General features: G+C 48.0%; 1 protein-coding gene across 1 annotated transcript in view; it reads right to left on the bottom strand.

Annotated features, from left to right (window-relative positions):
• The window catches only part of exoc4 (exocyst complex component 4), a gene marked incomplete at its 5' end in the record, with an annotated part of 136,601 nt that overhangs the window by 19,112 nt on the left and 101,136 nt on the right, over nucleotides 1–16,353 (bottom strand). The window contains 3 exon segments of the mRNA XM_042318636.1: nucleotides 1,115–1,274; nucleotides 2,022–2,200; nucleotides 9,614–9,755. Of these exon segments, the coding sequence (XP_042174570.1) occupies nucleotides 1,115–1,274; nucleotides 2,022–2,200; nucleotides 9,614–9,755 (481 nt within the window).

The raw sequence follows: 16,353 nt of genomic DNA, 5'->3' as shown, positions 1-16,353 counted from the left end.
AGAGTTCCTCTGTGGAGATTGGAGAACCTTCCAGAAGGACAACCATCTCTGCAGCACTCCACCAATCAGACCTTTATGTTAGAGTGGCTAGATGGAAGCCACTCCTCAGTAAAAGGCACATGACAGCCCGCTTGGAGCTCGCAAAAGGAACCTAAAGACTCTCAGACCATGAGAAACAAGATTCTCTGGTCTGATGAAACCAAGATTGAACTCTTTGGCCTGAAAGTCAAGTGTCACGTCTGGTGGAAACATGGCACCATCCCTACAGTGAAGCATGGTGGTGGCAGCATCATACTGTGGGGATGTTTTTCAGCGGCAGGGACTGGGAGACTAGTCAGGATCGAGGGAAAGATGAATGAAGCAAATTACAAGAGATCCTTGATGAAAACCTGACAGAGCTTGAGAGGATCTGCAGAGAAGAATGGGAGAAACTCCCCAAATACAGGTGTGCCAAGCTTGTAGCGTCATACCCAAGAATAATTGCTGCCAAAGATGCTTCAACAAAGTACTGGGTAAAGGGTCTGAATACTTCTGTAAATGAGATTTTTTATTTTTTATAAACTGGCAAAAATTACTAAAAACCTGTTTTTGGTTTGTCATTATGGGATACAGTATTGTGAGTAGATTGATGAGGATAAAACAATGTTTTTATCGATTTGAGAATAAGGTCGCAACGTAAAATAATGTTGAAAAAGTCAAGGGGTCTGAATACTTTCTGAATGCACTGTACCCCCTCCCATCTGGTCCTCTCACTCACTCGTGGGGTGTAGATTGGTGCAGTTCTGTATGCTGGTTGAACATGCAGAACAGAGGGGGAGAAAGGGAGCGAAAAAGAAGGACTGCAAAAGAGAGGTACAGCGAGAAAGAGGGACAGAGGGCAGGAAGACAACGATTACACATTGATCCATCCAAATAAAGCTGTCCTGTGTCCTTCTGAGACACAGCCTCCCACTGAATAACTTAGATTCTCTCTCTCTCTCTACATTGATTTGCCCTCCTCTTCTCTCATCCTCTTTGCTATTTCTAGCCCTTTGTCTCCCCTCTCTATCCTTCCGTCCTGTTTATCCATCTCTTACCCTGTCTTTCTTGTCCCCTTCCTATGTGTATGTCTCACCTAGCGAAGTCCAGGTCGGCCTCTCTAGACATGGTGATGTTGGTGAGGTTCTGCTGCAGGACAAAGATGTTCCTACACATCTTCTTGATGCCAGACTCACTGATCCTCTTAAAGTACTGGGCTCCATTGATCAGAATACAGGAGATCAGGTGGCCAAGACCTACAGACAGAGAGACAGACAGAGAGAGGCAGACAGACAGACAGAGAGAGAGAGAGAGAGAGAGAGAGAGAGAGAGAGAGAGAGAGAGAGAGACAGAGAGACAGAGAGACAGAGAGCTCGAGAAGAGAAGAGAGAGAGAGACAGACAGACAGACAGACAGACAGACAGACAGACAGACAGACAGACAGACAGACAGAGAGGAGAGAGGAGAGAATAGAAGATAGAGAGGGAGAGAGAGAGAGTGCGAGAAGGGGAGAGAGAGGGAGACAGAGAGCACAAAAGAGAGAAGAGAAGAGAGAGAGAGGAGAGACGAGAGATGAGAGAAGAGAAAAGAGAGGAGACGAGAGGAGAGAAGAGAGAGAAGAGAGAGACGAGAGGAGAGAGACGAGAGAAGAGAGAGAAGAGAGAGACGAGAGAAGAGAGAGAAGAGAGAGACGAGAGGAGAGAGACGAGAGACGAGAGGAGAGAGACGAGAGAGAGAGAGAGAGGAGAGAAGAGAAAGTGCAAGAGAACGTGAAGAGAGAGAAAACACATACCAGTCACATACTGCAGAATACATCCCAGTAGTCAACACTTTTATTGATCACCGCAGTGGACATTTGTACCCCAAAAAGACACAGGGACAATACAGGCACACATTGACCTGAGCACAGTCAGGTGAAACAAGTACATTAAGCCAATAGAATCCATATAAATACATTCTCAACACATGACATTATCATGGACGACCCACAACAACAGACTTACCTTCAAAGATGTACTGGAACTTGTGCTGCTGCAGCGCGGCGCCCATCACCTCCTCGATGGCGCTGATGTCCTTGTTGAGTTTGACCACCAAGGGGTCGTAGTCCATGCTCTCCACGTTGGCCACTATGGCATAGTTCCCCTGCTTGGCCAGGGGAATCAGGTAGTGGAAACAATGCACTCTGAGAGGAGAAGAGAGACAGATGAGGAGAGATAGATGAGGGCAAGCGAGAGGAGAAACAGATGAGGAGAGAGGAGAGATAGATAGAGGGGAAAACAGATGAGGAGAGAGGAGAGATAGATGAGGAGAGAGGAGAGATAGATGAGGGGAAGAGAGAGGAGAAATAGATGAGCAGAGAGGAGAGACAGATGAGAGGAGAAATAGATGAGCAGAGAGAGACAGATGAGGGAAGAGAGAGATGAGCAGAGAAACAGATGAGCAGAGAGGAGAGACAGATGAGGGGAGAGATGAGGAAGAGAGAGGAAAATAGATGAGCAGAGAGAGGAGAGATAGATGAGGGGAAGAGAGAGGAGAAATAGATGAGCAGAGAGGAGAGACAGATGAGGGGAAGAGAGAGGAGAAATAGATGAGCAGAGAGGAGAGACAGATGAGGGGAAGAGAGAGGAGAAATAGATGAGCAGAGAGGAGAGACAGATGAGGGGAAGAGAGAGGAGAAATAGATGAGCAGAGAGGAGAGATAGATGAGGGGAAGAGAGAGGAGAAATAGATGAGCAGAGAGGAGAGACAGATGAGGGGAAGAGAGAGGAGAAATAGATGAGCAGAGAGGAGAAATAGATGAGCAGAGAGGAGAGATAGATGAGGGGAAGAGAGAGGAGAAATAGATGAGCAGAGAGGAGAGACAGATGAGGGGAAGAGAGAGGAGAAATAGATGAGCAGAGAGGAGAAATAGATGAGCAGAGAGGAGAGACAGATGAGGGGAAGAGAGAGGAGAAATAGATGAGCAGAGAGGAGAGACAGATGAGGGGAAGAGAGAGGAGAAATAGATGAGCAGAGAGGAGAGACAGATGAGGGGAAGAGAGAGGAGAAATAGATGAGCAGAGAGGAGAGACAGATGAGGGGAAGAGAGAGGAGAAATAGATGAGCAGAGAGGAGAGACAGATGAGGGGAAGAGAGAGGAGAAATAGATGAGCAGAGAGGAGAGACAGATGAGGGGAAGAGAGAGGAGAAATAGATGAGCAGAGAGGAGAGACAGATGAGGGGAAGAGAGAGGAGAAATAGATGAGCAGAGAGGAGATACAGATGAGGGGAAGAGAGAGGAGAAATAGATGAGCAGAGAGGAGAGACAGATGACGGGAAGAGAGAGGAGAAATAGATGAGCAGAGAGGAGAGACAGATGAGGGGAAGAGAGAGGAGAAATAGATGAGCAGAGAGGAGAGACAGATGAGGGGAAGAGAGAGGAGAAATAGATGAGCAGAGAGGAGAGACAGATGAGGGGAAGAGAGAGGAGAAATAGATGAGCAGAGAGGAGAGACAGATGAGGGGAAGAGAGAGGAGAAATAGATGAGCAGAGAGGAGAGACAGATGAGGGGAAGAGAGAGGAGAAATAGATGAGCAGAGAGGAGAGACAGATGAGGGGAAGAGAGAGGAGAAATAGATGAGCAGAGAGGAGAGACAGATGAGGGGAAGAGAGAGAGAAATAGATGAGGAGAGAGGAGAGACAGATGAGCAGAGAGAAGACAGATGAGGGGAAGAGAGGAGAAATAGATGAGCAGAGAGGAGAGACAGATGAGGGGAAGAGAGAGGAGAAATAGATGAGGGGAGCAGAGAGGAGAGACAGATGAGGGGAGGAGAAATAGATGAGGGGAAGATAGAGGAGAGAGATGAGCAGAGAGGAGAGATGAGGGGAAGAGAGAGGAGAAATAGATGAGCAGAGAGGAGAGACAGATGAGGGGAAGAGAGAGGAGAAATAGATGAGCAGAGAGGAGAGACAGATGAGGGGAAGAGAGAGGAGAAATAGATGAGCAGAGAGGAGAGACAGATGAGGGGAAGAGAGAGGAGAAATAGATGAGCAGAGAGGAGAGACAGATGAGGGGAAGAGAGAGGAGAAATAGATGAGCAGAGAGGAGAGATAGATGAGCAGAGAGGAGAAATAGATGAGCAGAGAGGAGAGACAGATGAGGGGAAGAGAGAGGAGAAATAGATGAGCAGAGAGGAGAGACAGATGAGGGGAAGAGAGAGGAGAAATAGATGAGCAGAGAGGAGAGACAGATGAGGGGAAGAGAGAGGAGAAATAGATGAGCAGAGAGGAGAGACAGATGAGGGGAAGAGAGAGGAGAAATAGATGAGCAGAGAGGAGAGACAGATGAGGGGAAGAGAGAGGAGAAATAGATGAGCAGAGAGGAGAGACAGATGAGGGGAAGAGAGAGGAGAAATAGATGAGCAGAGAGGAGAGACAGATGAGGGGAAGAGAGAGGAGAAATAGATGAGCAGAGAGGAGAGACAGATGAGGGGAAGAGAGAGGAGAAATAGATGAGCAGAGAGGAGAGACAGATGAGGGGAAGAGAGAGGAGAAATAGATGAGCAGAGAGGAGAGACAGATGAGGGGAAGAGAGAGGAGAAATAGATGAGGGAGAGGAGAGACAGATGAGGGGAAGAGAGAGGAGAAATAGATGAGGGGAAGAGAGAGAGAAATAGATGAGCAGAGAGGAGAGACAGATGAGGGGAAGAGAGAGGAGAAATAGATGAGCAGAGAGGAGAGACAGATGAGGGGAAGAGAGAGGAGAAATAGATGAGCAGAGAGGAGAGACAGATGAGGGGAAGAGAGAGGAGAAATAGATGAGCAGAGAGGAGAGACAGATGAGGGGAAGAGAGAGGAGAAATAGATGAGCAGAGAGGAGAGACAGATGAGGGGAAGAGAGAGGAGAAATAGATGAGCAGAGAGGAGAGACAGATGAGGGGAAGAGAGAGGAGAAATAGATGAGCAGAGAGGAGAGACAGATGAGGGGAAGAGAGAGGAGAAATAGATGAGCAGAGAGGAGAGACAGATGAGGGGAAGAGAGAGGAGAAATAGATGAGCAGAGAGGAGAGACAGATGAGGGGAAGAGAGAGGAGAAATAGATGAGCAGAGAGGAGAGACAGATGAGGGGAAGAGAGAGGAGAAATAGATGAGCAGAGAGGAGAGATGAGAGAGAGAGCAGAAATGACAGATGAGGAGAAGAGAGAGGAGAAATAGATGAGCAGAGAGGAGAGACAGATGAGGGGAAGAGAGAGGAGAAATAGATGAGCAGAGAGGAGAGACAGATGAGGGGAAGAGAGAGGAGAAATAGATGAGCAGAGAGGAGAGACAGATGAGGGGAAGAGAGAGGAGAAATAGATGAGCAGAGAGAGAGATAGACAGATGAGGGGAGAGAGAGGAGAAACAGATGAGCAGAGAGGAGAGACAGATGAGGGGAGGAGAGAGGAGAGATAGATGAGGGGAGAGAGAGAAATAGAGAGAGAGATGAGATGAGGAGAGAGGAGAAATAGATGAGGAGAGAGGAGAGATAGATGAGGGGAGAGAGAGAGAGAAATAGATGAGCAGAGAGGAGAGACAGATGAGAGAGAGAGAAATAGATGAGGAGAGAGGAGAGATAGATGAGGGGAAGAGAGAGGAGAAATAGATGAGCAGAGAGGAGAGACAGATGAGAGGAGAAATAGATGAGCAGAGAGGAGAGATAGATGAGGGGAAGAGAGAGGAGAAACAAATGAGGGGAGCAGAGAGGATAGACAGATGAGGGGAGGAGAGAAGAGAGACAGATGAGGAGAGAGGAGAGAGAGGAGACAGATCAGGGGAGGAGAAAGGATAGACAGATGAGGGGAGGAGAGAGGAGAGACAGATGAGGGGAGAGAGATAGACAGATGAGGGAGAGAGAGACAGATGATGGGGAGAGAGAGGAGAAATAGATGAGGAGAGAGGAGAGAGACAGATGAGGGGAGGAGAGAGGAGAGATAGATGAGGGAGAGAGGAGAGACAGATGAGGGGAAGAGAGATGAGGAGACAGATGAGATGAGGAGAGAGGAGAGACAGATGAGGGGAGGAGAGAAGAGAGATAGATGAGGAGAGAGAGAGAGACAGATGAGGGGAGGAGAGAGAGAGACAGATGAGGAGAGAGGAGAGACAGATGAGGGGAAGAGAGAGGAGAAATAGATGAGCAGAGAGGAGAGACAGATGAGAGGAGAGATAGATGAGCAGAGAGGAGAGACAGATGAGGGGAAGAGAGAGGAGAGACAGATGAGGGGAGGAGAGAGGATAGACAGATGAGGGGAGGAGAGAAGAGAGACAGATGAGGGAGGAGAGAAGAGAGACAGATCAGGGGAGGAGAGAGGATAGACAGATGAGGGGAGGAGAGAGGATAGATAGATGAGGGGAGGAGAGAAGAGAGACAGATGAGGGAGAGAGAGGATAGACAGATGAGGGGAGGAGAGAGAGAGACAGATGAGGGGAGGAGAGAAGAGAGACAGATGAGGGGAGAGAGAAGATAGACAGATGAGGGGAGGAGAGAGGATAGACAGATGAGGGAGGAGATAGAGAGATGAGGGAGGAGAGAGGATAGACAGATGAGGGGAGGAGAGAAGAGAGACAGATGAGGAGAGAGGATAGACAGATGAGGGGAGGAGAGAGGATAGATAGATGAGAGGGAGGAGAGAGGATAAACAGATGAGGGGAGGAGGGGAGGAGAAAGAGGAGGCAGATCAGGGGAGGAGAGAGGATAGACAGATGAGGGGAGGAGAGAGAGAGACAGATGAGGAGAGAGGATAGACAGATGAGGGGAGGAGAGAGGATAGATAGATGAGGGGAGGAGAGAGAGAGATAGATGAGGGGAGGATAGACAGATGAGGGGAGGAGAGAGGATAGATAGATGAGGGGAGGAGAGAGGATAAACAGATGAGGGGAGGAGAAGAGGAGGCAGATCAGGGGGAGGAGAGAGGATAGACAGATGAGGGGAGGAGAGAAGAGAGACAGATGAGGAGAGAGGATAGACAGATGAGGGGAGGAGAGATAGATGATGAGGGGAGAGAGAGGATAGATAGATGAGGGAGGAGAGAGGAGAGATAGATGAGGGGAGGAGAGAGGAGAGATAGATGAGGGGAGGAGAGAGGATAGATAGATGAGGGGAGGAGAGAGGATAGATAGATGAGGGGAGGAGAGACATGAGAGGAGGGAGGAGAGACAGATGAGGAGAGAGGAGAGACAGATGAGGAGAGACAGATGAGGAGAGAGGAGAGACGGATGAAAAGAGGAGAGAGACAATATTGTTGATGTGTGTTTAGTCCAACCAAACCCTACAGGTAGATGAAGTCATGATGGTGATGGAATCAGGTTAGTGTTACTTATCGCAAGCATTTTGCTGATATCATTCATTATGATAAGTAGCCTATTCTAGACCAATGAGAAGTTTGAAATGAAATAACTTTGCTAATATGGGTGATTGTTAAATGGGAAAATTGTCCCATTAACTAGTATATAAAGGAGAATGAAAAAGCGGTGGTGGAAATGTATCGCTCAGCTCTACTGGGATGTTTGACTGAATTCATCCACCATGTAACTATCAGGACAGATTGTGATATGTAGATATCAGTCTACTGTAACTTAATCAAATGTCTCCCCTCCGCCTCTGTCTTTCAACACATTTGTCCAAGCGTGACGTTCTAATCCAAGAGCCACCATGCGGGTGCTTAGTTTCCCTAAACACCTGACTGCTACATGATCTCTGGCTGCTCACACCTTCATCAGAACCCCCAAAAACCATCTTCATCAGAACCCCCAAAAACCATCTTCATCAGAACCCCCAAAAACCATCTTCGGCCCCGGTGGCTATTAAAAACATGAGTGGAGACACCCTCTCACCTCTCTCTTTTTCTCCTTCTCTCTCCCTTCCTTTCCCACCCCCCTCTCACACTCCTTCCCTCTCTGCATCTCTCTCTTTCTTCCTCTTCCTCTCCTCTTCCTGATGGCATCATTTGCCACCCTTACTGTCGGGGGAAATGTGGTTGATGGGTAAAAGTCAATAAGGTGTGGAGTAGTAGAGAGCAGTGCAGAGCTCAGGGAGGGTTTCTCGCCCCCTCTCTTTTTTCAGGGCGATCATGAACATTACTGCAGAAGAGAAACAATATCTCAGAGCCATGATGAGGGATGGAGGGATAAAGAGAGGAAGGAGGTGATGGAGGGATAAAGAGAGGAAGGAGGAGATGGAGGGATAAAGAGAGGAAGGAGGTGATGGAGGGATAAAGAGAGGAAGGAGGAGATGGAGGGATAAAGAGAGGAAGGAGGAGATGGAGGGATAAAGAGAGGAAGGAGGTGATGGAGGGATAAAGAGAGGAAGGAGGAGATGGAGGGATAAAGAGAGGAAGGAGGAGATGGAGGGATAAAGAGAGGAAGGAGGTGATGATGAGGGATAAAGAGAGGAAGGAGGAGGGATAAAGAGAGGAAGGAGGAGATGGAGGGATAATGATGAGGGATAAAGAGAGGAGATAAAGAGAAGATGAGGGATAAAGAGGAAGGAGGAGATGGAGGGATAAAGAGAGGAAGGAGGTGATGGAGGGATAAAGAGAGGAAGGAGGTGATGGAGGGATAAAGAGAGGAAGGAGGTGATGGAGGGATAAAGAGAGGAAGGAGGAGATGGAGGATAAAGGAGGAAGGAGGTGATGGAGGGATAAAGAGAGGAAGGAGGTGATGGAGGGATAACCATAAAGGAAAAGGTCATGGTGACCATGACCAAAGGAAAAGGTCATTGTGACCATGACCAATAGGAAAAGGTCATTGTGACCATGACCAATAGGAAAAGGTCATTGTGACCATGACCAACAGGAAAAGGTCATTGTGACCATGACCAACAGGAAACGGTCATTGTGACCATGACCAACAGGAAACGGTCATTGTGACCATGACCAACAGGAAACGGTCATTGTGACCATGACCAACAGGAAACGGTCATTGTGACCATGACCAACAGGAAACGGTCATTGTGACCATGACCAACAGGAAAAGGTCATTGTGACCATGACCAACAGGAAAAGGTCATTGTGACCATGACCAACAGGAAAAGGTCATTGTGACCATGACCAACCAACAGGAAAAGGTCATTGTGACCATGACCATGAAAAGGTCATTGACCATGACCAGGAAAAGGTCATTGTGACCATGACCAATAGGAAAAGGTCATTGTGACCATGACCAATAGGAAAAGGTCATTGTGAACATGACCAATAGGAAAAGGTCATTGTGACCATGACCAATAGGAAAAGGTCATTGTGACCATGACCAATAGGAAAAGGTCATTGTGACCATGACCAATAGGAAAAGGTCATTGTGACCATGACCAATAGGAAAAGGTCATTGTGACCATGACCAATAGGAAAAGGTCATTGTGACCATGACCAATAGGAAAAGGTCATTGTGACCATGACCAATAGGAAAAGGTCATTGTGACCATGACCAATAGGAAAAGGTCATTGTGAACATGACCAATAGGAAAAGGTCATTGTGAACATGACCAATAGGAAAAGGTTATTGTGAACATGACCAAGAGGAAAAGGTCTTATGAACATGACCCAGGCTGGGTGTTTAACCTGGAGAGTCCATGTCCGTACGTACCTGACCTCCAGGTGGAGGACCAGCAGACAGCGGTCAGCAATGTCCTGGAAGGCCCTGGACAGGTCAGTCAGAGTCTGGAGGATCTGGTCCCTACTGCGGACGCTCTCATTGGTCACCTGGGGATCCGAGCCTGGAGATCCACCTGAACACACACACACACACACACACGTTACATTGTACCTAAATATAAAAAAATACCACAGCAGTGTTTCCTACACCTCTCTTTGAGTACCCAGGACCATTCCACACCTCATCTCGAGAACCCAGGACCATTCCACACCTCATCTCGAGAACCCAGGACCATTCCACACCACATCTCTAGAACCCAAGACCATTCCACACCTCATCTCGAGAATCCAGGACCATTCCACACCTCATCTCGAGAACCCAGGACCATTCCACACCTCATCTCTAGAACCCAAGACCATTCCACACCTCATCTCTAGAACCCAAGACCATTCCACACCTCATCTTGAGAATCCAGGACCATTCCACACCTCATCTTGAGAATCCAGGACCATTCCACACCTCATCTTGAGAACCCAGGACATTCCACACCTCATCTTGAGAACCCAGGACCATTCCACACCTCATCTTGAGAACCCAGGACAATTCCACACCTCATCTTGAGAACCCAGGACCATTCCACACCCAGGACCATCTTCCCTTCCCGAGAACCCAGGACCATTCCACACCTCTTCCCGAGAACCCAGGACCATTCCACACCTCTTCCTGAGAACCCAGGACCATTCCACACCTCTTCCCGAGAACCCAGGACCATTCCACACCTCTTCCCGAGAACCCAGGACCATTCCACACCTCATCTTGAGAACCCAGGACCATTCCACACCTCATCTCGAGAACCCAGGACCATACCACATATGCCAGATCCCAATTACAAGAACCAGGAGGAGAACCACATCAAATCAAATGGTATTGGTCACATACACATGGTTAGCAGATGTTATTGTGTGCGGAGTGAAATGCATGTGCTTCTAGTTCCGACAGCGTAGTAATATCTAACATGTAATCTAACAAAAACAAAAAAACTACCTAATACAAACACATCTAAGTAAAGGAATGGAATAAGAATATATACATATAAATATATGGAAGAACTAGGACGAAGGAGAACTAAAGAGAACCAGAGAGAACTAGGACGAAGGAGAACTAAAGAGAACCAGAGAGAACTAGGACGAAGGAGAACTAAAGAGAACCAGAGAGAACTAGGACGAAAGAGAACCAGGGAGAACTAGGACGAAGGAGAACTAAAGAGAACCAGGGAGAACTAGGACGAAGGAGAACTAAAGAGAACCAGGAAGAACTAGGACGAAGGAGAACCAGGGAGAACTAGGATGAAGGAGAACTAAAGAGAACCAGGAAGAACTAGGACGAAGAGAACTAAAGAGAACCAGGAGAACTAAACTAAAGAGAACCAGGAAGAACTAAGAGAAAGAGAACTAAAGAGAACCAGGGAGAACTAGGACGAAGGAGAACTAAAGAGAACCAGGGAGAACTAGGACGAAGGAGAACTAAAGAGAACCAGGGAGAACTAGGACGAAGGAGAACTAAAGAGAACCAGGGAGAACTAGGACGAAGGAGAACTAAAGAGAACCAGGGAGAACTAGGACGAAGGAGAACTAAAGAGAACCAGAGAGAACTAGGACGAAAGAGAACCAGGGAGAACTAGGATGAAGGAGAACTAAAGAGAACCAGGAAGAACTAAGACGAAAGAGAACTAAAGAGAACCAGGGAGAACTAGGACGAAGGAGAACTAAAGAGAACCAGGAAGAACTAAGACGAAAGAGAACCAAAGAGAACTAGGATGAAGGAGAACTAAAGAGAACCAGGAAGAACTAAGACGAAAGAGAATTAAAGAGAACCAGGGAGAACTAAAGAGAACCAGGAAGAACTAAGATGAAAGAGAACTAAAGAGAACCAGGGAGAACTAGGACGAAGGAGAACTAAAGAGAACCAGGAAGAACTAAGACGAAAGAGAACTAAAGAGAACCAGGGAGAACTAGGACGAAGGAGACCCAAAGAGAAACCAGACACAATGAGTTGATGTAATCCAGAACTAACACACTTAATTCAACTAATGAAGGGATTGATGAGACGTTGATCGTTGAATCAGGTGAGATTGGACTGGAATACATCAAATAGGAGGAACAGCAGTGACAACTCAAGGAGAGGTTTGGGACACTGTGCTACACATCTGAAGACCTTCTACAGTCCTTCAGAAAGTCCCTTCAGTCCTTCAATCCATGTGCTGAGACACCAAGTTTGTGTCTGCATTGTGATCCATACAAAGGAGCTGTGTGTGTGTGTGTGTGTGTGTGTGTGTGTGTGTCTGTATATAAAGAGCATTCAGACCACCAGGTGTAAATCAATGGCTATGAATTAGAGGGGAGTGGAAGGAGAGAGAAATTGGCCCTGTCACTCATATGTGAGTCTATTTGGGCAATGAGGCGGTGGGGAGTGTGGTGTGTGTTGGGAGAGAGACTGCTGAGCGGAAGAGGGGTGGTGAGGGCTAGCGATCGATTGGTTGCAGTCAGGGCCAGCTCCCCAGTTACTCCCTCAGCCCTTGTGAAGGTCGTATGGACGAGGGCACGTACGCAGGCAGGACGGCAAGCCCACTCAAAGACCCAAACACACACGGACAGAGTGAGGAAGGAAGTAGTTGAAACTGCAGCTGAGCAACGCAGGCCAATATCCCCTGTTGACAGAGGTCCTTAGTGGAGACATTTCCTACAGATTCAAGACGATAAAAGTTTTAAACACTGATTTGATTCTTAAAAAACTAGAAACAGGAATTAAATCCTCTAAATCATAGAAATACTCAAAGCTCTGTATCTACGTTATGCACATTCTGACAGTCACATGTTGACTTATTTGGGAGTCACATCACATGAGATGTTCCCAGTACCCTGCCTCGTTCCCATTAACTCAGTATCCTGACTCGTCTCCATGTCCTTGGTACCCTGCCTCGTCTCCATGTTCCCAGTACCCTGCCTCGTTCCCATTAACTCAGTATCCTGACTTGTCTCCATGTCCCCGGTACCCTGCCTCGTCTCCATGTTCCCAGTACCCTGCCTCGTTCCCATTAACTCAGTATCCTGCCTCGTCTCCATGTTCCCAGTACCCTGCCTCGTTCCCATTAACTCAGTATCCTGACTCGTCTCCATGTCCTTGGTACCCTGCCTCGTCTCCATGTTCCCAGTACCCTGCCTCGTTCCCATTAACTCAGTATCCTGACTCGTCTCCATGTCCTTGGTACCCTGCCTCGTCTCCATGTTCCCAGTACCCTGCCTCGTTCCCATTAACTCAGTACCCTGCCTCGTCTCCATGTCCCCGGTACCCTGCCTCGTCTCCATGTCCCCGGTACCCTGCCTCGTCTCCATGTCCCCAGTACCCTGCCTCGTCTCCATGTCCCCAGTACCCTGCCTCGTCTCCATGTCCCCGGCCTCGTCTCCATGTCCCCGGTGCCTCGTCTCCATGTCCCCGGTACCCTGCCTCGTCTCCATGTCCCTCCATGTCCCCGTACCCTGCCTCGTCTCCATGTCCCCGGTACCCTGCCTCGTCTCCATGTCCCCGGTACCCTGCCTCGTCTCCATGTCCCCTGCCTGCCTCCATGTCCCGCCTGCCTCGTCCTCCATGTCCCCGGTACCCTGCCTGCCTCCATGTCTCCATGTCCCCCTCGTCTCCATGTCCCCTGCCTCGTCTCCATGTCCCCAGTACCCTGCCTCGTCGTCCCTGTCTCCCCTGCCTCATGTCCCCGGTACCCTGCCTCGTCTCCATGTCCTCCATGTTCCCAGTATGTCCCCATGTCCCCTGCCTCGTCTCCATGTCCCCGTGTACCCTGCCTCGTCTCCATGTCCCCCAAGTGCCTCCTCCATGTCCCCTGCCTCGTCTCCATGTCCCCTGGTACCCTGCCCCCCCTGATGGCCTGCCTCGTCTCCATGTCCCCAGTACCCTGCCTCGTCTCCATGTCCCCAGGTACCCTGCCTCGTCTCCATGTCCCCAGGCGGTATACCCTGCCTCGTCTCCATGTCCCCATGTCCCCGTACCCTGCCTCGTCTCCATGTCCCCAGTACCCTGCCTCGTCTCCATGTCCCCAGTACCCTGCCTCGTCTCCATGTCCCCAGTACCCTGCCTCGTCTCCATGTCCCCAGTACCCTGCCTCGTCTCCATGTCCTTGGTACCCTGCCTCGTCACCATGTTCCCAGTATCCTGCCTCGTCTCCATGTCCCCAGTATTCTGCCTTGTCCCCATTAAAGCCAAACTAAGTGGCCGAAGATAAGCTGAGACCCCATTGGGTCTCAGACAAACACAGGGAGGCCGAGTGACACAGTCCTCCAATCAACTGAGCAAACACTGCTCACAGGCAGTGTGTGTGTGTGTGTGTGTGTGTGTGTGTGTGTGTGTGTGTGTGTGTGTGTGTGTGAGAGAGAGAGAGAGAAAGAGAGAGATGGACATGGAGATTGCTCTTTCTATTAAGACAGGGGTGTGTGGGCACCAGCTGTGTGTGTGTGTGTGTGTGTGTGTGTGTGTGTGTGTGTGTGTGAGAGAGAGAGAGAGAGAGAGAGAGATGGACATGGAGATTGCTCTTTCTATTAAGACAGGGGTGTGTGGGCACCAGCTGTGTGTGTGTGTGTGACTATCCTATGTGGGTGGAGGTTATTGAGAGAGATAAAGGTGCAGGATGGACACTGAGGACAATGCTTGGAGGAGAAGAGACTAATATAGAAATGCTAATGAAAAGTAACTGCTATGTGCAAAGCTCTGGAGCGCTGACTGCAGTGGCAGGAAGGAACAGGGGGCTGCACAGCCAAAACAACAGGTTTCTCTGAATTTGAACTCTTAAAAAAAGCATCTGATGACTTTGGCAGAAATCGGGCATTGATGCCAGTTAGGTCTGCATCAATGTAGGTAAAGACTCATTGAACAGGTAGTCCAGTGTAAACACTGAGCAAGGCAGCCTTTCATTCTCTTCAACAAGAGGTTATATGTTATACAGGGACTTCAACAGTTTGTGAAGGAAAACAGATCATTCAGAGCTATACACTGTAGATCAGGGGTAACTCCACTCTGACCCTGAGGTCTGGAGCCTGCTGGTTTTCTGTTCTACCTAATAACTAATTGCACAAACCTTGTGTCCCAGGTCTAAATCAGTCCCTGGTTACAGAGGACAGTGGAACAATGAGGCAGAACTGTCTTGGAGGTCCAGAGGTGAGTTTGAGGGCTGTGTAGCAATAGTGCTTTGATCCAACCCTAATTAAGATCCAGTTCAATAACGTAAACATATCCAATACATTAACATGACCTTGATGATAATAACAGAACCGACTCACCCCAACAACACGTGCTAATGGAAACTGCAAATAGACCAGATGTGTTTGTCTGGGGATGAAAGCCAATAGAAATAGGAGAGAAGCACATCTTGACCACACCTAGGTTGAACCAAACTCACCAACAACACCACTTCTGTTCTCTCAGCTTTCTCCCCAGATTAAGGATAAGATCATATAACATAACCAGCTTTTAAAATTCAATATTGGTGCACAATTTAAACCAATAGTATCAAAGTGATGCAAAAGGTACTGGTGGAACGACCCTGCAATCCTCGTCTTAGATATCAGCCTGCAAAAACAAGACTCTATTTTGGTCCAAGTGTTCAGAAACTGGAAATACTGCAGTATCATGGTTAGAGATGAGTCTGAATGCTGATCCCCTGACTCAGACAATTAATCATGGAACACACACCATCATTTCCTTTCATCTTTCCACAAAGAACAAAACAAAAGAACATGGTTGCGTTGCACGAAAGAAAATTCAGTTACTTGACTTTTACAAAAGTAAAGATTAATTGTCTTGAGACGATATAACCCTAAAGCACACATTTAAATCACAATGCACAAGTCTGTTGCATGATGTTGCCTAAATAATTCTAATATTGTATAACTGCACTCTTAGAAAAAAAGGGTTCCAAAAGGGTATTTTGGCTGTCCCCATAGGATAACCATTTAAAGAGTTGGGTTCCAGGTAGAACTGTCTGTGAAAAGGGTTCTACATGGAAACCAAAAGGGTTGTACCTGGAACCAAAAAGGGTTCTTCAAAAGGTTATCCCATGGGGACAGGTGAATAACACTTTACAATTCTAGAGTGTGTTCATGAAGACATTACACAGAAGAAATTCAAAGCAAACAAGCGTGGTGAACTATTTATAAATTGTTCTGGTTTTAAGTGTACCAAGATTTAGCATGGGCCCTCAGATCCTCAAAAGGTTCGACAGCTGCACCCTTGAGAGCATCTTGACTGGCTGCATCACCGCCTGGTATGGCAACTGCTTGACATCCGACCGCAAAGAGCTACAGAGGGTAGTGCGTATGGCCCAGTACATCACTGGGGCCGAGCTCCATACCATTCTGGACCTCTATACCAGGCGGTGTCAGAGGAAGGCCCTAAAAATGGTCAAAGACTCCAGCCACCCAAGTCATTGACTGTTCTCTCTGTTACCGCACAACAAGAGATATCAAGTCTGGAACCAACAGGACGCTGAACAGCATCCACCCCCAAAGCCATAAAAATGTTTAAAATCTGCACTGACCATTTTGGCACTAACTCTATTGACTCATCACATACGCTGCTGTTACTGTTTATTATCTATCCTGTTGCCTAGTCACTGTATCCCTACCTGTGTGTACATGCAGTTGAAGTCGGAAGTTCACATACACTTAGGT

This window comes from Oncorhynchus tshawytscha, unplaced genomic scaffold (assembly GCF_018296145.1).
Source record: "Oncorhynchus tshawytscha isolate Ot180627B unplaced genomic scaffold, Otsh_v2.0 Un_scaffold_3920_pilon_pilon, whole genome shotgun sequence".
Classification (NCBI taxonomy): domain Eukaryota; kingdom Metazoa; phylum Chordata; class Actinopteri; order Salmoniformes; family Salmonidae; genus Oncorhynchus; species Oncorhynchus tshawytscha.
This window is presented reverse-complemented; position numbering and strand designations above follow the sequence as displayed.